General features: G+C 37.1%; 1 protein-coding gene across 2 annotated transcripts in view; it reads right to left on the bottom strand.

The window, feature by feature from the left end:
• PPARG (peroxisome proliferator activated receptor gamma) overlaps positions 1 to 24,492 on the bottom strand; it is a 70,575-nt gene that overhangs the window by 28,688 nt on the left and 17,395 nt on the right. The window contains exons 2-4 of one of the 2 annotated variants that reach the window (XM_032412229.1): positions 19,982 to 20,209; positions 18,434 to 18,603; positions 9,810 to 9,948 (exon numbers count right to left, since the gene is read on the bottom strand). In XM_032412229.1, the coding sequence (XP_032268120.1) occupies positions 9,810 to 9,948; positions 18,434 to 18,603; positions 19,982 to 20,209 (537 nt within the window). Of the gene's footprint in view, positions 1 to 9,809; positions 9,949 to 18,433; positions 18,604 to 19,981; positions 20,210 to 24,492 lie in introns of those variants that run through there. The other variant, XM_032412230.1, reaches the window with a different exon arrangement.

The raw sequence follows: 24,492 nt of genomic DNA, 5'->3' as shown, positions 1-24,492 counted from the left end.
TTTTTTTTTTTTTTTTTTTTAAAGATTTTATTTGACAGAGAGAGAGTGAGAGCAGGAACACAAGCAGGGGGAGTGGGAGAGGGAGAAGCAGGCTTCCCGCCGAGCAGGGAGCCCGATGTGGGACTCGATCCCGGGACCCCGGGATCATGACCTGAGCCGAAGGCAGACGCTTAACGACTGAGCCACCCAGGCGCCCCTGGTAGCTCAACTCTTAACCTCCCCATGTGGTAGCTCAACTATTACCCTCCCCATGTGGTAGCTCAACTCTTACCCTCCCCATGTGGTAGCACAGTGGTGTGTTTTTATGACCGTCTCCTTCACTACACTGTAGCTCCTTGAGGGCAGAGTCCATCATACTCATTTATATCTCTAGCACTTAGTGGTGCTCTGTCAAAAATTCCTGAATGCAGGAATGAATAAATGGATGGTTTCCTGCTATACGTTATAATGCTAAAGCTAGCATTCTACCATAAGACACTAAAGTACATAAACACATTTCCATCTGAATACTTGGTGAATTCCATTTTCAGTCGGCTAGAGGAGAGACTGGTGTGCACCCCCGAATCTCAAATTCATAAATACATTTCCTGTGACCCTAAATAAGCTTTATCACTAACTAATACAATTATTGTGTTTGTGGGGGCCTCCTTAGGGAACCTCTGAGTTAGAGGGGAAGAAAATCTTACCTCTCAGTTAGGATGCCTTTAAATTAGCCTATATCCATTTGATAAATGTATCCTCTGCCCTTGACCTCTTCAAATGGAAATCTTTAAACAACTGCCATTTTTTGGTCAAAAATCTTTTCTCTCTACTCACTCTTCCCCATTCTCTTAGGCATAGGCAATGAATGGTTGCTCACATTCTTATCTCAGTCCCCCACCCTTCTGCCCCAGATTTGTTTAGGTCCCTCAGGATATGATCTCATTACTCATTGTATTCTCTTTCACAGCACTGATCACAGTAATTATCTACAGTGGTTTCTTGTCTCCCTTATGTAATCTGCACGAAGGCAGGAATCTTGCTCAGTATCGAATCCTCAGCACTTAGTATAATGTCCAGCACATGTTAAATCTTTGTATAATATATGTCAAAATAAAACAGAAAAAACAACAACCTGAGAACCAGATAGCAGATTCTTTTCAAAATCCTTCTTTGTGAAGCTGGTCCAATCATTTGTTTCCCTGTACTATGTTTATTCCTTGTGCATCAGTAGTTCTCAGTTGAGAAGTAAGGAGGAGGGGAGGCAGGGCATATTAGAATCACTTGATAACTTCTAAAATTATGTATCTTCCATAGGAAATGTTGATATGTCATACCTACTCCCAATGAGGAGTGTATCAAAAACCTGGGGTTTGGGACAGTTTAGAAAACCTTCCTAAATGATGGGCTCCTGTTGCATGCATATATTAGCTCAGGTAGCAAACCAGAACTGTACTTCTGTATTAGTTATTCTACTAGAATCTATGAGTACCAGGTTTTCTCATTTTTGCTCCTGGGTGCAACAAAATACACATGGTAGGTATACAATAAATGCTTGATGAATTAAACTCTAAAGTATCAAGTTTAAAAACAGAAAATGAGACAGTATGTACCCAGGGAAGTTTGGGAAAGTGATCATAAAAGAAAGCACCCGGTAAGAATTATGGCATATTGAAGGAAGAAGAAATTTTGGTGTAAAGACTGGAGACCACCAACATTCTATACCAAAATAGAGTGATTAGAATCACCAACAATCTGTTGCTCTTTATTTAACAGAGTGCACTGTACATCTCTTCACTCAGTGAGTCATTATTGAATGTCTATTGTGTGCCCAACATTGCTCTAGGCTCTGGTTACATTTTTATAGGTAATAAAGTATAAATATACAGTCAAGTTTACATGTCTAGGAAAGCACTTCTTTCCTAAAAGGTAATCCAAAAAGTTAATTTAAAATAAACAAACAGCCAAAGAGGAGTGGGAGGTACAGACTTCCAGTTATGGAATGAGTAAGTCACAGGGATGAAAGATACAGCATAGGGAATATAGCTAATGGTATGGTAACATGGTGACAGATGGTAGCTACACTGTGGTGAGCACAGCATAATGTATAGAGACACTGAATCACTAACATAGTGATTCATAGTGCACCTGAAACTAATGTAGCATTGTGTATCAACAGTATTTCACTTAAAAGAATAATAAAATAAAATTTCTGTTAGGAAAAAACCCAGCCAAACATAGACACTTACTACATTTGCTGGTCTTGCTTTTCCGTAACCTAATAAAAAATAGCTGAAATGACTTCTAAAAATCATTTTAGAATTAGGACATATTAAAGTGAAAGCCTTCTGCTACAATCTGAACAAAATGTGAATTTTTGTAAGTCAAAGTTCCCCCCAAAGGTTAAATCTTATCAACAAATTTTCTGTATCACTGAGTGCTCATGCTGTACATTAGATTTAATTAACTATCAGTGCAACTAATCATTTGGTGATTTTAGCATTTTCAACAAAGGGATTAAAAAATACATGGGGCGCCTGGGTGGCTCAGCCGTTAAGCGTCTGCCTTTGGCTCAGGTCATGATCCCAGGATCCTGGGATCGAGCCCCGCATCGGGCTCCCTGCTCCACGGGAAGCCTGCTTCTGCCTCTCCCTCCGCCTGCTTGTGTTCCCTCTCTCGCTGTGTCTCTCTCTGTCAAATAAATAAATAAAATCTTTAAAAAAAAAAAAAAAATACATCCCATTTGGTGAAACTAAATTTGCATAAAACATATGGAAATCTGAAGTTAGAGAAAACGCCATTTTTTATTTGTATGAATTTTTTTAGGGAAAAAAATGCCAATTTTATTTTGTTGCTTTTGAGTCCAATGTAATAATACCAATCTACTGTATGTGAAATGATGAGATAAGGCACAGAAATTGTTCAGCACAGTGCCTGGCACATAGTAATGCTTAATAAATGTAGCTTTTATTACTTGTGGTTGAAGTGGTCTAGGGCAACCATGGTACAATGGTTCCTGTGGACTATAGACCAGGATGGTAGCCATGGTACACAGACCTAGATACATTCCCACAGATAAAGAACAAATCCTGAAAACCTTATCTGTCTATCTCTGTAAATCTCTCTCTGTCTTTAACTTGTTTAAGGAATGGCGTACTAATTCTTGAACCTCAGTTTCCACCCATTGGGTAGAGAATCTGAGAACCAAGAAGAGGAGTAATTCTCCTTTTGGATTGCTGTTTCTGGTAAGACTGAAGTTAGAGCTTAGAAAAAGAAGACCGAAGTTCTAGATTGGGGACCAGAAATATAAAGGCTGAGTGTGCCCATATATACACAAGAATATTTTCCCACATCTTTTACTACTGCTTAAAAGACAGAGGAACGTGCTCCATGTGTTACTATGAGTCAGGGAGGGAGAACTTTTGGCCTCTCTGGAAGGCAATGAAATTAACACTGCACTTCAAGTAGTCAGGAAATCAACTTTCTAGTTTGGGCTCAGTGAAAAACTAGCTAAAAGTGGCTTGACTTCTCTGGTCTTTAACTGCTTTATCTATAAAATGAGGGACTTGGAAAAGAAGACCTCTAAAGTTTCCTTCTTTTAGCTCTAAATTTAGCTATAAAATTCTATGAATCTCGATGACACATAGTATTGCAGAACATACTACATCTCTCTCTTTTTTTAAAGCAATCTTTAGTCTCTGAGGCCCTGAGGGGGAAAAAAAAGACACACTCTGTCTGTTCTATAGATCTAGCACCTGACATATAGAGCAACTTCCAAAACACTGGCATTCAGTGTCATATATGGGGTAATTAATCACCTACAGAGAATTCATATATCTTGGTTTAAAAAAAAAATGTCAGTATCAAAATCAGTATTTAGCCTTCAGGAAGAATAGGTTTGGTAGAGACTCAATTTCTGGTGAAATATATTAGCTTACCTTTGCATAATACAATTTTACTGAACTGAATGCAATTCACTACTAGCTTATGACAGATTCAATATTGTGTATTTAGTACTGATTTACTGGACACACAAACTCCAAGCAGATTTAGATATCCTGTTCTTTGGATCTTGGTACAGTGCTAAGAAACAATATTTCTTAATGACAATAATGTGTTTTTTAAACACCTACCTAATTGTAGGAGCATTTAAAGACAAATGTTACTTAATTATAAAGATGAATTAAAGCAGTTTTCAAAACTATAAATTAATAGAAAACAGAAGAATGAATTGAGTCTTACTAAAAGTATTTTTGTCTTTCAACATATAAGGGGTGACTTTGCAATCATACTCTTGACAATTGGTAAGGCTATGTCTCATGGTTAATTTTAACATGCTGATTTTACAAAAGCCTTATCATGTAAATAAGGACCTATAACACTATTGGTTATAATATGGCTGTTGCCAATAAGTTATGTTTTTCTACCTCTCTTTCTCGAGAAAAAACTTGTGCCTTTTGAGGTTTTGCAGGATTTGGGAATCTAATAACTATCATTTTCTAGCTCCTCTACGTTAAACAAGAAGCAGCCTTAGCACCAATATTATTCAGGGGTAACGTTTTCAAACTATTTGCAGAGGACATTTAAACATTTGTCTAGGTTTCTTTCCAAAGTAGAGATGGGCGAAACACCTCTGCCTCACATGACCCAATCTCCGGTTCCCCGAAGTCTTGCCTGGTATCATTTAACTCATTCACTGAACACCAGTTTGATGCAAGACACTGCTAGACAGACTGGACTGGGGAACACAGGATGAAAGGCCGTGTCTAGTAGGGGAGAACCTACATATACATGGATTATTCTCTCTTCACCAGCTCCTTCCCTTCCACCAAAGCAGAGGTTGAAGATTCTGACCCTAGTTATAACCTCCTCCTTGGGCCATCTTTCCTCCACCACTGAAGTTACTGGAAGAGGAGTCTTCCTTCTCCGCCTGTGTTTGTCACTATTTACATCCCAACCTACTGCAATCTTGCCTACACCTCATTTAAATTTCCAAAACTTTGCTCTTAAAAGTCCCTTATGTTTTTTCTGACAGCCAGATCTAGGGGCCTCTTCGCAGTTCTCGTTTCTGCTTGAGCTCTCCAGCATTCTCCCAGCGTTTGCTACTGTTGACCTTCTCCACTCTCTTACTTTAAATTTGTTCTCATAGTGGTTTCTGCTTTTCTGGTTCTCCTATCTTTCTGCCTGTTTTCCAGACCTTTTTTGATGGCCCCTCTTCCTTCCCTTCTGTTGTTCCTAGTTCAATCTCCTCTCTGACTCACCAAATGTGCTAATGACTGCTGAGATTTGGACTCTGAGTTTTCTCTTGTTCCTATATTCCTTTATACATGGATGCTAGATATCCCGTAAAACCCTCAAATGCAACTTTAAAAATGAACTTTTGATTTTCCCCTCTCTATTGTCTCCTCTTTCTGTTTCCCTTTCTTGGTTAATTCATCCTATCACCCAACTAGACACCCTGAACAATTTCTGACAACCTCTCTTTCCCTCAGACACTTGTATTCATTGGTCACTCTCTGGTACTTTTCTCAATTTCCTTTCTCCTCACTCACCCTTCCCACTGTCTTACTGCATGATATTGCATTTGTCCTCTGACAAATTTCCCTATTTCTCTCTCTATCCTCTTCACAGTTGTCAGTAGTTTAGTTTTTGGAATATCGATCTGATCGTTCCCTTGCTTTAGAAAGCAGAGCGTGGTTTCACAGGAAAGGTATAAAACACACAGAAGAGGAAGGCGGGGGGAATAGGAAGTCTTACGGAAGAAGGCATTTCAGCTGGGTCTTGAATGCCAGGTAGAGTTGTGACAGGCAACAAAAGACATAATAAACAGAGGCCCAGAGCTATTCCACCAGAGCACTGTGCAGGCACGGCAAAGTACACAGTTTACCCGACGTGTAAGCTGGAAAGGGCAGTGGTGGGAAAAGGAGGTGGAGGCTAGCGTGTGGGCAACCATGAATGCCTGCTGGTCTGAGCACACAGCTGCCATGTGTCGGGACTTCTTTATTTGGTGAAATTTTCTGAAAATTAACATTTGGGTAATTTTCCTTTATGTTACAAAGAAGACTAAAGAAAAAAACCTAACACACTGGAGTTTAAACTTATTTGCCATTCATGCTTTTCTTTTTTACAAGGAAGGAGAGAACTGCCTTAAAAAATGCTGAGTGCCACAAATATCTATGAAACCATTTTTTCTGGATTTTTATGAAGCTGCTGAGAAATTATTTTTAAAGTTGTCAGTCTTTATATAATAGAATGTCCTGATCAGTAAAGCTAAGATTTCACTAATTTTTATATTTATGAAAAGCATCATTTTCATTCAAATCTCAGTGGCATAGGGAAAACCTAGCTGAGTGACTCAGAAGTAACAAGTTAATTCTTCTCTACCTCACATTATTTTTTAAAATGAACAGCCTACACTTACAATTTTATTATTTAGTTCATACATGAAAAGCAGCTCCAAAGACAAAATATTCACTAGTCAAAGTTCTTAATGAATAAATTATCTTATCAAAAATAAAGAAGACACATTTTAAAAATATGATTAATGTCAGGGATCTTGACAACAGGACTTTAAAACAAAAATTATACTAAGAAAAAATACAAAAGTGTGTGTGAGGGCCCATTTGACTGAAGAAACTACATTAATCTATGAGGGTATTTTTATCAGGATTCTGTAGATAACAGCTTCACTAATTCAAAATGAACAAGTAGCAGGTGATGCTGTGATCACGTGGTAAGTCACATGTACCTCTGGGTAGGCCAGGAAGCTGGGTCTTGATTTCTGCTTTACTTTCATTTGGAGATTCCCTCTAAATGTATCTGACAGGGTATTGAATTGACTGTGCTTAGCATGACTCAGGAAGACAGGGGAGCGATCAGTGGAACTGACCCGTGGTCTAGAAATGATGGTATGTTAAATGATCAAAACAATTGCAACACGTGTTTATCTTGATCACTACAGAAAAACAAAAAATTTGCTCCCAAAGCACATAGTCCAACACTTGGGTGCTTTTCCTACTCAATGCTGAAAATAGATCTCTGAGAAACAACTGGGTTCCCAAGTGTAAGAATTCTGAAATCCTTCTGTCCTACGATGTTTAGGCTACACATCACAATCAAAACAAAAGTTCCATCTGAAGATGGAACCATATGCCATTAGCCATTTATACTTTCTTCAGCCCTGACTGCTTTGGATTTGTACTCTGAGGCTACATCATTATGTGACCATCAATTGAGCAATTGTTTAGAACATCCAGAAGGCCTGATTCAGGCATATGGATTATATTTTTACAGCACCAAGACATACAGGTGGAAACTTTTAAATTCAGGTAGTCAACAGATGCCAGATACCTACATATTTGAGAAAATGGTAACAATGTCTATAAAATATGGTCCAGTTTGTTGAAAAGTGAAAAATTCAGGGAGGTAGTTTGAGTTATGTAGACTCATAGAACTTTCGAAGTTGAAAGGATTTAGCAATCCTTGTTTCAGTGATTTTTCAACAATGTTCCCCTGGGCCCTGAAGGTTCCTTGAAGGTTACTTCAGAAGCCTCATTTAAGGCTGGGAGTGGGTGGCTAGTGCACAAGCTACATGCATCAGATGGATTAAACAGAGACCGAAGAGCAGAAACAACAGTAACAGAGAATGGAGTAAATTACTTTGGGAGGACGTTCATCTCTTCCGTGTCTACTGAAAGCATCGAGGTGCTGATTTTGGTATAACAGTAGAAGGCTCTTGATAAGTTGGGTGGGTTATTACAGTGAGGGCCATTCACACAAAACATTAATAAATTAACAAAATAGTTTTAAATAGTTACTACAACCTCTTAGAAAACTTTGTATTTGGAAATGTTTCCTTTCTCAGGATAACAGGCAAAACTACTCAAAACCTCATTGTTATGTTTCCCTTCTTGTGCACAGATCAAATGGATGTTTTCTGTGTAGCAAACACATTCCCATAAAAACTTCTTAGAAGGGATTTTCTTAATCACAGTTGCAATCTTGTAAATGTTGAACTTCATTAAGTCTTTGATGCCAGAACATTTAATTCCTTTTTTTTTTGTCTTTCCAAGAAGAACTAACTGAACACTCCCTATCAAGATTGCTCTTCTATCTAAATAGAATAAATTAATTGTCATATGAAGTCAAATGATGACTTTATTATTAAGTTTATGGGCTTTCTTTGACTTTTCTGGGAAGAGAAAATTATACCATCAATACTACATAGATTGTTGGGCTTTAAATATTATTTGCCTATAAACAATAAGCAAAAGGAGAAGTATTTTATGTGAATGTGTGCAAGCAACAGGAAATAAATGTTATGTGAAGTGACAAATTTTTAAAGGGCAAAAAATAAATACCATTAAAAGCAGAAATGGCATGCTTTTCTAGGCAGTCTTAGTAATAATGATTTCAAAGTCAAAGATTTCTTCATAAAGATAAAATAAGTTTACTGCAACTTGATTGCATCATCTAAAATATAACCCTTGACTTGAAAATGTGTCCTTATGCTTTATGAAGTCTGAAATAGAAAGGAAATTGATGGAATCAAACCAGTAAATTATTTTGCAATCAATGACTGCAGTTGTATGCTGCTACACAGCAGATGTAATCAATTGTGAGGAAAGTCAGACCAAATCTCCATCCTGCCCAGTAGAGCTGATAGATCTCTTCATAATACATTCTTGCCTTTAGAGGAAATGACCCATATAAATTATAAAACTATAATTTTGCGAGCTATTTTTAAAGAGTTGGATATCAACCAATTAGTGATTCTCAAATATTCTGAAGATGTCCACTGTGAAAACCAAACATCTGCACAATGGAATAAAACTTTAATTTTCACAGATGCTTTGGAGTCCTAACATATGAAGATTGACTTCAAATACTATTCTCTCACCAGATCAGTTTTGACACAGGTGAAGGCAAAAGAAAGAAAAAAATAGGATATCCAGTGAACTGAGACTTCAGATTTTATTTGATCACTTTGGCATTTTATATTTCTTGAGCCCATAATGCGTTTTCAAAGAACTAATATTTGACAAATATAAAACTATCAAGTTACTATCAAATTTGCTTTGTGACTTTGTTAACACCAATCTGAGCTAAATGGAAATCCAGAACTATTTCTTCAAACAGGCCTATGTTCCGTGATTTTACTGAGTTAGTTCTACAATTCACCAAAACAAGGGTCTTCTCAGGTCATCTACATTCTTTCTCTTAAGTTGACACTCCTTGATTTTAGATATGGCTTTAAAAAACAAAGTTTTATTCTCTATGTTTCTATGGACACTGAAGTTTTGTGGAATCTTAAAATTCTTTGCTTTATCCATAAGTCTGCATGCTCCTCGAAGTCAAGGATACTGCTATGCCTATAACTATCTTTGCACAGTAAAGAGGGAAAAAAAGGATATATTCTAAATTCTGATATGCCATTTAAAGTTCCATACCCAGAAACCTGCAGAGTTTTCTTACATTTAAAGTATAAAGAAACTACTGATACACACAAGCATAATTCTGTTTTTAATGCTATTAAAGCAATACAAAAAATTACAATCATTACATTCATTTTAAAATACTAGTTATTTCTATCATTTCTCATATTTTCAAGTCTTTTCTCCCATCATGGCAGATGCCCAACCACAGAGAGAAGGATTCTACACTAAAAGCCTAGACTCTGACCGAAATGAGAAATGCTTTATCAGCATATACTATTCTGAAATCTGGCATTTTGTGGGAAACTGTGCACATTTACAGCAGTGGCCCTAGAGGCCACTGATCTGGCAGCCATAATGACAACAGTGAAGTATGTATGCTAAGTGTTCACTTACCATTGTGAGACATTCCCACAGCAAGGCATTTCTGAAACCGACAGTACTGACATTTATTTCTACTTTTTTTGTGGATCCGACAGTTAAGGTCACACCTATCATAAATGAGCTTCAATCTGATTGTCCTCCGGAAGAAACCCTGCAAAAGGATATGGAAAAAAGAAGCAAAGCTTAGGTCTTTATGACACATGGAAGCAGCAACAGTTGTCTAAAGACACACTGGCCTAGGTAACAGAAAAGGTAGGCTTTGTCACTGGTGACTTCAGACAAGTCACTTAACTGCCAGTTTTCTTTGCTATAACATACAGAACCAGAAGATCTCCAGTGTCCTTCTTTAGCTCTGAAACAGTGACCATATCCAACTGATGTCATTCAATGTATCTTGGCTCTACACTTGGATCTCAGCATGCTCTAAGAAGTGCTCTGGATTTAATGTAATGCAAATAAAACACCATGTAATCAGTTCAGTCTCTCTGCAAATCATTCCAACAGCATGCCCCAGCCTTTATTATTGTGCTAAGCCATTTGGCAAAGTTATAATCACTTCATCCTAAAACATGATCAGGGCCAATAAAAATCCACATGTGGATAATTTTTTAGAATTCTCTATGTTGCATAATTTCTTACAGAATTGGTTTCATTTACTTATGCAGTTGAAAGAGTGCTCCATAACTGTCGTAACCTACAACAACAACAAAAAAGATAATAGGAAAGAACAGGAGAAGTAATATATAAATCCTCAGACAATGGACTGCCATCTCAAAATAGCAAATAGGTCCATTTGAGGCTAATTGAATTCTGCTGTATTTATACTTTATTGAAAGACCTGAAAGAAATTTTAATTGGAAATGTTTGCTAACTCCATTTTTTGTTGTTGTTGTCAAAGTGTTCTTACTCATTTCCACTGTGCTCATCTCCATAAAACTCAATTCTTAACTCTTTCAAATGTTATCTGGCCCTGTTTGGTACAAAAATCCCTGAACTAGTATTGGTTCTGCCACTGACATGCATTTTCACTTTCTCCACATTTGTATCTTGAATTCTAGACAAGTATTTCTACTGCTTACTTGACACGTCACTTGGAAATCTAACAGCTACCTCAAACCCAGCATGTCCAACATTGAAACTCTGGATCGTACCCCTGCAAACTCATTTCACTGGCAGCTTTCACCATCTCAGGTGGTACAACCACCCTCTGAGTCTCTCAAGCCAAACTTTTTTTTCAAGCCAACCTCCTTGAAGTCACTCCTAACTTCTTTCTCTCACTTGGAAAGCTCTTCCTCTAAATATACACCTGCTTATTCTCCTCAATGCCTTCAAGTCTTGCCAACATCTCAACTTCTCAGTGAGGCTTATACACCCTTATTTAATACTGTGGCCTGTCCTTGCCCCCACCTCTCAACTAGAGCTCCTGGTCTCCTTCACTCTACTCTAGTTTTTTTTTTTTTCCCAATAGCACTTAGGACTTTCTAACATACCATATAATTTACTTATTATATTTAAGTGCTTGTTTTCTGCCCTTCCCCCACTGCCCAATTAAAATTGTGAGCTCCACGGGGAACCACTGGATATGACCCAAATACCAACAGTAGTCTTCTATTAAAATCTGTTGAATGAAGATGTACGTCACTTAACTTCCTTTCTGGGCCATCTCTGATATTTTTCTACCCTAAACCATGACTGAGATACCACAAGGCCATTGGCATACTCTCTTCCTTTTCTGTTATCTTATTAAATGTAATATTAATTACAAACATGTAAAAACACATGTAATTATAAAACATAAGATAATTATCACACACGAGCCCATTGCCAAGATTTAAAATCATGACTGGAAATTCTTCCTCTATCCAAATCCTGCCCTCTGTGTCCCCTTGACAAAGTAATCATTATTCTCAATTTTGTGTTTATTGTTTTCTTGACTTTTAAGAAAATACAGTTTTATCACATCATTGGTAAAAACTGAATAATACACTGATCAGTTATGCTTGTTTGGGGGCTTTATTAAATGGTATGATATGGGGCGCCTGGATGGCTCAGTCGCTAAGTGTCTGTCTTCAGCTCAGGTCTTGATCCCAGGGTCCTGGGATTGAGGCCCGCATCGAGCCCCACATTGGACTCCCTGCTTGGCAGGAGGCCTGCTTCTCCCTCTCCCACTCCCCCTGCTTGTGTTCCCTCTCTTGCTGTGTCTCTGTCAAATAAATAAATAAAATCTTAAAAAAAAATAAATGGTATGATACTTCATATAGTATTTTGGGATTTTCATTTTTTTTTAAATTTAGTATTAGGTTTCTAAAATTTATCTACTTTCTTGTGAAAAGCTAGGATCTCTTCATTTTCACAATTTCATAATATTCTACTGTATATCTATTCCACAATTTATTGATATCTTCTCATGTTGATGGATGTTTAAATTATTGCCAATATTTTGCTATTACGAACAGTGCTTCGATAAATATTCTTGTAAATGTTTTATGATGCATATGTACAAGAGTTTCCTAGGAGTGGAGTTTTTTGGATTGTACAATAAGTGAATGTGAAATTTTACAAGGTCATGCCAAACTGTTTTCCAGAGTGATTTTATCAATTTACATTCCCTCTAACAATTGGTATTTGTCAGACTTCTTAATTCTTGATAATGCAGTATGTGTAAAATAGAATCTAAGTGTGATCTTAATTTGTATTTTCCTGATTTTTCATTTCCTATTGTCCAATTATATCTTCCTTAAAACTGAGTATTAGAAATTTCTTTATATATTCTTGACACTAATCTGTTGTCTATTCCAGGTGTTGCAAATATCTTCTGCTCTCTATGATTTAACTATCCTTGAAATTTACTATTTCAGTCTCTCGGTTTTTTTCGAGCCTGTAAACAGTTTCATTTCTCTCTCACTGTTGAAAGATTACAGAGAACTCCGTTATCTTCTATCTCACTTCAGATCCCATGATCTTTGTGCTTCCACTGTTGCTGTGGAGAGGTCTACTGTCAATTGACTTTGAAGTGTTTTTTGTTTTTTTTTTCTTTTCTCTTTGGTTGCTTTTATACACTCTCTTAGTTTTCAGTGTTCTGCAGTTTTACTGCAGCTCGTCTCAGAATGGACTTCTTTTGATTTATTCTCTTGGACGTGTTTTCTGCATCACGGTTTCACTTGTCAAGTTCTGACATGAATTAGAGAAGTGTTAGACCTTATTCTAGCCTTCAATATTTCTGAACTTCTTTACATTTTCCATCTTTTTGTCATCAATTACTCACTAACATTGATTGCAAAAGTAAACATCAGAACAATAGTCAAATAAGATCACAAAAGCTACATAATTACAGTGAGGAAAAAAAAGGAAACATTTCTCACCAAATTTCATCAGTGAGAATAGTTCTGTACATTACTCTTCTATTGATTCATGAAGAAGACACACTTTTCTAATACTCAAAGATCCTATGAATCCTTCAGGAACTAAGAAGCTTCAAATTCTCGCAGATTCTGGACAGGACATATTCTTAAGGCACTGTGATTCTCCATTTCAGTAATTTCTTTACATTTACCTTGCAGTTCAGTAGTCCTTTCTTCTGCTAGGTCCAACAGCTATTTTCACTGAATTTTTATTTCAATAATTGTATTTTTCACTGTTTAAGTTTCACTTCACTAAATAAATTGATTTATTTTCAAATATGCCTGGTCATTCCTGGTAGTCTATTGTTGCTAGTTCATTGCTGTGATTCTGCCCTCTTTCTTGAAACAGTTCATACACAGCTGTTCTATATTCTCTATCAGGCAATCCCAATTATCTGCTCTCCTTGTATAGGGGTGGAGGGGTCTAAATCTGTTTTTGCTTATTTTTGATAAATGTCATTCAAGTTGATTGACTTCTTAATGTGCTTACTGACTGATATTTTATTTTAAACTCATATATTGACCTTAAACTGTGGGAATCCTACCGGATCTAAATTGGAAATTCTTTCCTCCAAAAAGAATTTGCAGATGCTACTGTAGGAAGCCAGAGGTGCCAGTGACTTGTGACTATTTCAAATTCCCTTGAGAAAGCTGACTGAATTTAAAAGCCCTAGACTCAGCTCCCCCTCATTGATGGCTCTGGATACTGTTCTAGGTATCTCTCTCTGTGGCAGTGCCGCACCTCAGGACTCCTTTTGGCATCTACCACGAGAGAAACCCTGCCTCAGTAAGTGTGCCTGCAGCCCACAGGTCAAGACCTAGAGTTTTTGTTTGTTTGTTTGTTTGTGTTGCTATTGTTGGTTGTTTGGGAGAAGTTTTCCCTACCCTTGTGAGATCAGCAATATCTCATAGATTAGGTCCTATAGAGGATCTGCTGGAACTTGAAGCCTCCTTAATTCTCAAAGTGTTCTGAGGACCTCTGGATATTAAAAAGGTATTTTTTTTCACTTACTAATAGAAGGCTCATGTACAGAACTATTCTCACTGATAAATGCTGGTGGGAAATTTTGTTTTGATTTTTGCCATTGTGATCATATAGGTTTTATGATATTCCTTGACTGTTTTTTAAAATTTTCACTTCTAAAAACTGATCTCCATGGTGGAAAATGCTGCTTGGCTAGCTGGGAATGGGGCAGGTCCCAGAGTAGTCAGTTATTTGGCATAGCTGGAGAGGAAGGGTTTTTGATGAGAGAATTATGTTATTTAAGTTTAACCCTTACAATGCAAAGTTTTGTTTTGACTCATACGACATCTTTCAAAGTGTTTCATATTATTTTTTATGATGACTCAGGGTCTTTCAATGTTAAAGGAAAATAATTCTGGATATTATTTATGTACTGCATATGTACATAAAATCACAAACTGAATATATACACACTTCAGCACACAGCTTTGAAGTTGCTTTTACTTTTCTTTTTCAAAACACCTAGTTCATGATAGCCAACTGTATTCTTATACTTTGATTATTTCAAGAAACCTAGTGAGGAAGATATAAGGCTATTAGAGTGCTTTTCTGTACAGTTATTTATTGATTTGAAGAATGAAGCAGGCTTCCCTGAGGTTTCTTCATGTTGCTGATCAAGAAAACATTCTTTAACAACACTCTTATTTATTATTTTAGAGTCCATAAAACTGTGTTCAATTTCAACAACTTAGTCTTTTGATGACCACAAAGTCTGTGAACTGGTGTGATGGAAATGCATGAATCACCATGGCAGAAAAAAAATTTTTTTTTTTTTTGGTATAGATTTATTCCAAAGTCATCATATTTGTGAGAAGGTGATGGCTGCTTTTTTGCTTTTGCCTTATAAAAATTTTTCTCCAACTTCTCCTTAATTGCTTTACTTTTAACAAAACTTTTAACAAAACTTTTAACTTAGGTGCAATGAGACCTAAGTTAATTTTATGGTGAGATTAAAAGTCTTGTGCTGGTCCTGTGTTTGGCTTTCTTATGAAGTGGTATGGCCCAGAGAAGCTCAATTCATGAGCTCCCATGGCAGGTACGAATATACTAAAAACCCTTCCTGACTTAGGGCCCTTCAAAGAACTACAAAAACAGATTACACTGTATTATATAGTAGATTGTACTTATATCTTTAGGTAAGTCTAGGGTTCTAAAATGATCTTTCACTAAAGATAAATAAAAAAAAATAAGATGAAACCTACTAGAAAATGATTAAGTGTCCAATTGGTAAGCAATAAGTGACAGCTTCGCAAGCTCTAAGGTGGATGTATTATTCAGGAGCCAAAGGTTATATTTTACCTAAGTCTGCAATATTAATGACCCAAGAATCTGTCACTATTCCACTTTAATCCAAGCCTAATCTTTTTATTCCTGTTTGATTTTTGGCAAGAATCACTAATATAAACCTGTTCCATGGGCACTGTAAAACTGTTCCAGAAGACCTACTAACTAACAGCTATCATAAGCAATACTGTAACTATTCTTTTCAATCCATCATTTAGTATGCAGGTTGATGGTTAACTGTATTTTAATTATGGGCATATCCTACATTCTACCAAAATGGCAGATGTTAAACAGCCAAGGCACCCTTTAGAAAATACATATGAGTCAAACACTTGTTAATTTCACTTTCCTGGCTTTTTATTGAGTACTGTCAATAAGCTCAGAAGATATCTTTGATTGCTGGTAGCCACTGGTCTAAATTAGCTGCATTCAGACTGTGGCAACAATTTTGTTTAGTTCCAAAGTAGCAATCCCTCAATCTCTTATAACAGCAGTTCTCAAACTTTCCGGTCTCAGGACTCTTTTACTCTCTTAAAAATTACTGAGAACCCTATGAGCTTTGGTTTATGTGGGCTATATCTACTGACACTTATCAGACTAGAAATTAAAACTGAGAAATTGTTATGTACGAGGACCTAACAAGCAAACATTCCATGAGCCACCAGAGCTATGTTACCATTCCATGTCATGTAGTTTCTGGAACACTCCACGGACACTTCTGAGAAAAAGAGTGAAAATGGTAAATGACAACTGAATATTATTATAAAAATAGTTTCAACATCACGGATGCCTTGGAAAGGTCTTAGGGACCCCTAGAGGCTTCTAGACCACATTTTGAGAACTGCTGACTTATACTTGGAGAAGCCAAATTATATTATTCCACTAACATTTTTCTTATTCTTATCTTTAAAATGAGTAGATGTCTATTTCCCCTTCTAAGGTCAGTACAACCTTCCTTGCATTTTAGTCCTGGAAGTCTGTAATCCAGGGTATTCTTGAGATCTGATTAAATGTTCACTCTCCATCTCTGCCTCAGCACCCTTTCTGTTTCTAACTTGATGGCATTTGGACTATGTCCTTCCTCTTCTCCTTCTTGCTATTTTTCTTCTTTGCTCGCTTTTATTTTCTAAGTTTTTGTGCCCTCAGAACTTAGCTTTTATTACTATAATCAGCTATTGTCTTTTCAAGTTTTAGCTGTTATCAGTAATGTTAACTCCCCACAAATATCTGACTAACAGAATCATGGCAGAACTATTTGCTTAAATGTTCTAGTTTTCTAAGTGTTTCACCAGCCCATAAAAAACAATAATGCACTGTGGAAACTTAGCCATCACACTGTTTTGCTTATCAACATAGATTACCAAGATGACCAAACGGAATGGTTTCTTCAGGTATTTCTCAGAATTTAGCAACAATTTACTCAAAAATTATGTAAATCTAACACAATAAAACAGCATGTTCTCACAACTCATTGGAATCTTAAATAACTGGCTATACATAATGATTTCAGAGATCACAGATATTTTAGTTTGGTTTTAATCACACAGTGAATAGGTTTTAGTGTTTTAAATGAAAGTGTCTCTTGCCAATGGTATTTCAAAAACTCATTTTGGAATTTTAGACCTTGAAAATGAATTAGACCTTGGATAGCTGCTAATCCAACCAAGTCATTTTACGCATGAGGTGATGGAGGGCTAAAGTGTTTATGTGATTGGCTAGTAACTCTGGGCAAGTGGCTAGGTGACTACTAGCTTGTCTCTTTTCACTTTATTAAGTTGCCTTTAGTAATACACTATTTGAAGAGATTCCAGAGATTATCAAATTCAACCCCATCATTTTACAGATGCAAAAACTTAGGCAGAATATAGTTTAAAAATGATATATGCTAAAGCATCTTGCACAATATCTGGTACATAGTAGAAATCAATAAATATTAATTTCAGACCCTAGATGTTCTAACACCTACCTAACTGGTGTTGTATATCTTTATTCTGAATAAAAAGCTCAACTGAGGATCGAATCTGATCTTATATAGGCAGTGTTTATTTTATAAGGTAAATATTTATGAACAATTTATTCTGAGTCCTGGAGTATATAATAAATACTATTGATTCACTGAGTATATTAAAATTAATTATTTTAAAAGACTACCTATTAAAATATGAATGGATTAAAAATTTCTTAATAATTGGGCAGAATATTACTAAATGAGCTTTCAAAAATACACTTTTCACAAAGAATGGAGGAAAAATAGTATCTCCCTTCCAGAATAGTTATATCCCTCTGCCTGTCCATAATACATGTCTCAAACTGATGCTGAAATAAGAATACACAGAGCACTGGCTTAGGAATCATAAGATACATGTTCTGGTCCTAGTTCTGCCACTTACTAATGGAAGACCATGGCGAGTTTCACTAATTCATAATTTCTACATCTGTCAAGTGGCCATCAAGAAGCTCAACCTCACAGGGCTGTTCTAGGCATCAAATGAAGTATCTATTTATCTAATCTGTCAAGCCTTATAAAAACAAGGTAACACATGGAATAGTGAAAAAACAAAAACAAAAACAAAACTGGAGGATTCAAAAAATATGGATTCTGGGCCAGCTCATGTCTTGCCATGTCACATTGAATAAATCACTTTTTTTTTTTTTTTTTTTTTTTACCTGCAAGATGCAAGCAATGAACTAGATCCGTGGCTCAAGGACCAATCTGGAGAAAGGGAAGTGAGGCAAAGCAGCTCTGCTTTTACCAATTTTCTTAGGTTTTCAAATCAATCATTTGAAGAATGGGTTTTACCAAAACAACAACAACAAAAGTTTTATCTCAATTCCTTGCTATGTGTTCACAACAAGAAATGAAAGAACAGGCAAATTTTCAGCAAATTTTTTTGAAAAAAATCTCTCTCTCTTTTTTTTTTTTTTACCTTGCATCCTTCACAAGCATGAACTCCATAGTGGAACCCAGAAGCTTTATCTCCACAGACTCGGCATTCAATTGCCATGAGGGAGTTGGAAGGCTCTTCATGAGGCTTACTGTACAGCTGAGTCTTTTCAGAATAATAAGGCGGGGATGCAGGCTCCACTTTGATTGCACCTGTGTACAGAAAAATGTGAGCAGGTAATCATCACATAAAAAACTGCTACAAAGGCTCTATGGCCAGTCCCCATAGTACACCTTACTGCCATAGGTTTATTATTTTAGTGTAGAAGCATTACGGAACATGAAAAAAAAAAACACAGGAAAAAGTAGGCTTTGTAACCACAAGCAAGTCACAACACCTCTGAACCTCACCTGTAAAAATGAAAGGGGGAAGGGAATTAAGTCTGTGGTTCTGCAACCCTTCAACACTAAAGCCCTGACAGACACCACATAGTATCTGAGACAATTAAGGTTATTTTGTTACATAATGTGCTGTATTTGACATTCATCACAATATTAAATTATATATTTGTATTTAAATATCGCATTTTAGAAGTATTTTTAAACCACTCTTGGAAAAGAAACAGAAGGAACACTGCTGTGAAAAGGTAATGTCATGCCCAGCTTGAAGGTACATGAAAAACAAGAGACCAGGTTTTCACCAGTGTTGAGTCAGAAAAGGTGGTTTGTAAAATAATCTTTGATAGAGAGTGAGAGAACCCATGGAGAGTAAGTACTACCCTTCTGCTGGTTAGGATCAGGCCTATTAAATTTCCATATTAGGCTCTAACCGAAAACCACACAAAAATAACCAAGTATACTATTTATCTCAAAAAAAAACTAGAAATACAGGAAGTTCTTACTTATTGTCAAGTAATGGTTGCCAATTACATGGTGGTGGCTTTGGAAAACCAGCATATCAGCACACAAAGATAAAAATCAAGGAAATAGCATCATAGAAATTTATTTTATCTTGAAAAGTACTGTTTTGGTTTGTCTTGAGTATGATGTTTTTGATGTGAATTTACTTAATGGCAGGAAGATTTATCAATAGACTACAATGGCAAAATTGAAATTTGTGCAGAAAAATAGGTTTCAGTATAAGCTGCTCAAATTGCAGAACTAGGAGAAATGGACCACAACTTTGCAATTTGGTGATGAGAAGTTATATAAGGTAGCAAACTATTGCTTATTAACTTAGAAGCGGCCAAAAGAATTTAAGAGTTTGGGTGATAGACTCTTACTTAGCCTGAGATAAACCTGGCAATGCAGCCATGCTGGAAAATGCTCCTAAGAAGGAAAGAAACAAGAAATAGGGAAAGGAAGAGGGAAGAAAGGAGGGAAAAAAAGGAAAGAATGATCTGGGGTATTTACACACTACCATCCTTTTTGGTATATCATAAATACATAATGTTTCATAGGTAAATAGATGAGTAAATGAATGGTAAGTATCTTTTTTATAGAATTTTAGTCTCTGGAGCATCTATTCCAGTGTTATTGAGAGGTTAGTCCAATTCTAGTCTTAGCAGTCTGAAAAGTGAAAATATCATACTTTGGTACTCTTGGAGCTTCAGGTCATACTTATAATCAGCGACCATTGGGTCCGCTCTCGCGAATGGAATGTCTTCATAGTGTGGAGTGGAAATGCTGGAGAAATCCACAGTGGTGAAAGGCTTGATGTCAAAAGAATGGGAGTGATCATCCATTACAGAGAGATCCACGGAGCTGATTCCAAAGTTGGTGGGCCAAAATGGCATCTCGGTGTCAACCATGGTAATTTCTGAAATGGAAAAAAAAGAAAAGCTGTGGAGTTAGTTCTGGAAAGCAGAGCAATCTTCTAAAGATTCACAGGAAGGGAACTGAAAGGGTCTTTGGTACTGTGCTCTCATCTAGATTATCACAATGAGAGAGGAAAACACAACCACCTTCTGAGTGCTGTCCAGGTTGTTTTACTTAAGGAAGGAAGCCACCCCTTACCTGGAATAAGTAATACAAAAATGAATCTTTTTAAGAAGGGAAGATCCCTCTATGAAAACCTCCTCAAATATTTATCTTTTCTGTGCATGCAGTTTCCCTTAAAAAGGAGAATGTGTTCTCCATATTGAGAATGGAAAGATTAGAGATCATGGAAACATATCTGATCATGAACAAGAGAATGTCAAAATGACAATCTAACACAGCATTAATTTTAAACCACCCTCAAACCAAAACCACAACAAAACAAAAATGGAAACAAGAAAACATATAAAAGACAAAGGTAAAAACACTTGTATGGATTTTAAGGCCACAATATAACTAGTTTCATGCACTGCCTACTTAGGATGGTACATGCCACGTGTATTTTTCAGAATATGATTTGTGGTCACAGTAAGTGAAATAAAACCCTGAGGGATTTTAGTTTGACTATCTAATGTGGACGTGTGAGCCACCAGAGGGTGTGGACTTCAGACCTTTATGCACTAGGAACCTATGTGGGTACTTACTGATGTAGATATTCAGACATGTGAACCCACGTGGTGCCTTACGGGTCCTTGGTTCTCCTGAAACCAGTTCACTCTTCAAAGTGGTACCAAAAAAGCAGTCACTGAGTATTTTAAACGGTAACTCTTGGGTCAAAAACACTAGTGAAGGGCTGTGTGAATTCGGGACTGCTGATATTGGAGACAAAGAAATGAATTGCTCATAAACCACTAGAGGCTCCTGAAATCATAGGCTGATGTGTCTTATTTCTAGTCATTTCCCTATCACCTAGCAATGGGCTTGGCTCATAGTAGGTGCTCATATGAAATACCGAATGAATGATGAGGTGGCTCTGAAAGTTTAGCAGAACAGGCAGGAAGGGGGGAAGCAAAACAGTATTTACTGAAGTACCTCCCACACACCAGACACATTCTTATCCCAGGTAACCCTAGATCTTCTCCCCACTTTATAGATAAGCCAGGACCAGAGAGGTAAAGTCACTTATCCAGTGTCCAATAGCTGGTAAATAGAGGATTCAAACTCAAGATTGACCCAGGACCTTATCCACTCTGTATATATTCTCATTCTCTCACTGAAGAAACAGTTTTATGGAGAAAGGGCTACTCTCCTAGGGGTATCTGTCAGTGGGTCTCTTGTTTTTTCCCAGCAAGCAGAGAACTAAGGAATTTACTCTCAAAGGCATGAGGTTAAAAATTCCAGTTGTGGTCTTCATAAGGAAAACAAAGTGCCTTGAAAACACAAATAAGGAGACTGTCCTATGAATGTACTTCAGGGGTTCCAAAGGGACTCAGAAAGGCACCGTTTGGGTTCACATGTCTGAATATCTACACAAATAAGTACCCAAACAACTTTAAGTTATCTGAGTCACAGTATAAACACGACACACAAGAAGAGGAATGTGTACTGGTGATAGCTTAAAGGTCATGCTGGGTCTCAATGACACCCAGAAAAACATCTGTGCTCTTAATGATGGGGCACCCACCAAACTATGCCCTTTGCTTCATAATTCCTCTAAACCTAACTCACCTAGGTCCCTCCACTTACTCTGCCCATCTCCTCAGCATGCTTATTTTACATTTCTCTATCTACTTTGCTTGGTATAAATTACCTGCATATCAAAATATACCTCTTTTGTCTTGACTGCAATATCCACAAAAGTGGGTTTATCAACTATTTCTCATTATGCCTGTTGCAAAGTTCATCTGCAAATAAAATAAAGCTTGCCTAAGTTAAAGGTAGTGGATAAACCTCCATATGAATACTGGGAAATGAAAATAAGGATGCAAAAAATATGTATGTGGCAAGAAAAACTGGTTGCTCATCATTTTGCTGGTTTAATTTTGTTTTGTTTCACTTTTAATATACGACTTCAGTGATTCCCTGTCAACCAACGTAACAGGAATCACACACTGAGGGGTCATTTACGTTACTGCAAATTTTGGGGAAAATTTTAATGTTAAAATAGCCATTTGTGGGGTGCCTGGGTGGCTCAGTCAGTTAAGCGGCTGCCTTCGGCTCAGGTCATGATCCCAGGGTCCTGGGATCGAGCCCCGCATTGGGCTCCCTGCTCGGCAGAGAGCCTGCTTCTCCCTCTCCCTCTGCATGCTGCTCTGCTTACTTGTGCTCTCTCTCTCTCTCTCTCTCAAATAAATAAATAAATAAATAAATAAATCTTTAAAAAAAAGCCATTTGTGTGTAACAAAGAGAATATAAAAATCATGTGATTTTAAAGATATAATATGGAACTCCCTAAAAAATTGTTACCTGTGGTATATTTCATATCTAAAAGAATGTGGTTATTAAAAAATAGGTTTTATTTTCATTTGTTTATTTTTAAAGATTTTATTTTTTTAAAGTAATCTCTACACTCAATGTGGGGCTCAAACTTACAGCCCCAAGATCAAGAGTCACACGCTCTACTGACTGAGCGAGCCAGGCGTCCCTAGACTTAATATTTTACTTTTTTAAAGCAGGCTCCACACCCAGCATGGAGCCCAACGTGGAACTTGAACTCACAACAGTGAGATCAAGACCGGAGCCAAGATCAAGAGTTGGATGCTTAACCAACTGAGCCACCCAGGTGCCCCCTAGACTTTATTTTTATTTTATTTTTTATTTTTATTTTTTTAAAGATTTTTATTTATTTATTGAGAGAGAAAGAGAATGATAGAGAGCATGAGAGGGAGGAGGGTCAGAGGGAGAAGCAGACTCCCTGCTGAGCAGGGAGCCTGATGCGGGACTCAATCCTGGGACCCCAGGATCATGACCTGAGCTGAAGGCAGCCACTTAATCGACTGAGCCACCCAGGCGCCCCTAGACTTTATTTTTAAAAGCAGTTTTAGGTTTACTTAAAAGTTGAGCAGAAAGTACAGAGTTCCCATATACCCTTTTCCCCTCCTTCCTTTCCCTGACCCCTGAAACACACATAATTTCCCCTATTATTAACTTGCATTTCCCCTATTATTTTTTTTTAAAGATTTTATTTATTTATTTGAGAGAGAGAATGAGATAGAGAGAGAGCATGAGAGGGGGGAGGGTCAGAGGGAGAAGCAGACTCCCTGCTGAGCAGGGAGCCCCATGTGGGACTCGATCCTGGGACTCCAGGATCATGACCTGAGCCGAAGGCAGTCGCTTAACCAACTGAGCCACCCAGGCGCCCGCATTTCCCCTATTATTAACACTTGCATTAGCGTGCTATGCTTGTTACAAAATTGATGAACCAATATTAATACATAATTATTATCCATAATTTGCATTTCAGTTCATTCTTTGTGTTGGACATTCTATGGTACTGACAAATGAATAATGTCATGTATCCACCATTACAAAATCGTACAGAATAGCTTCACCGCCCTAAACATCCCCTGTGCTCCAGCTATTCATCCCTCCCTCTTCCCCCACAGAATTCTATGTTTTTGCTGTCCTCTTTCTATTAAGGGCATAACAGAAAAGCAGGAGAAACTCTGACCTTCATATATTATATATATATAAATGAATGAAATGTCTTACCATGGCTTTCAAGGCCCTCCCTGACAGAGTCCTAACTTACTTTCTCAGTCTTATTTTCCACTAGTGATTGCAGACCCCACTCCCATTCTTGGCATACCCTGTGGTTAGGCGTACCACACTATTTGCCCAGGTTAAGCACGCTCTGCATTTTCTAGTCTGCTTATCTTTGTTCATGCCAAGGCTACCCTATATTCTTCCCATCCCTCATCGCCACATGTCACAATCCCTCTGTTTTTCCCACAGTGGGAAATCCCACCATATCCAAATGCTACTTTCTCCAGGAAACCTTCTGTGAAGTCTCCAACTTAAAAATACTCTTCCCATTCTTTGCATCCCCACAGCTCTTTGTACCTCTCTTTTAACTCTGATAGAATTATTTAGATAAATATCTCTGCTATCAGATTTCAAGTTCTAAATGGATGGTGTCTTAGTATTCTGTTTTTCCTTTAGTCCTTATGCAGTCGTTGTTTACTAAATGTTTACCGACTGAATGATCATTCATTTTTATGTGAAAATGTAAAAAAAAAAAAAAAAAAAGAAAGAAAAGAAAAGAAGGGCACCTGGCTGGCTCAG

This window comes from Phoca vitulina, unplaced genomic scaffold (assembly GCF_004348235.1).
Source record: "Phoca vitulina isolate PV1807 unplaced genomic scaffold, GSC_HSeal_1.0 scaffold13, whole genome shotgun sequence".
Classification (NCBI taxonomy): Eukaryota; Metazoa; Chordata; class Mammalia; order Carnivora; family Phocidae; genus Phoca; species Phoca vitulina.
This window is presented reverse-complemented; position numbering and strand designations above follow the sequence as displayed.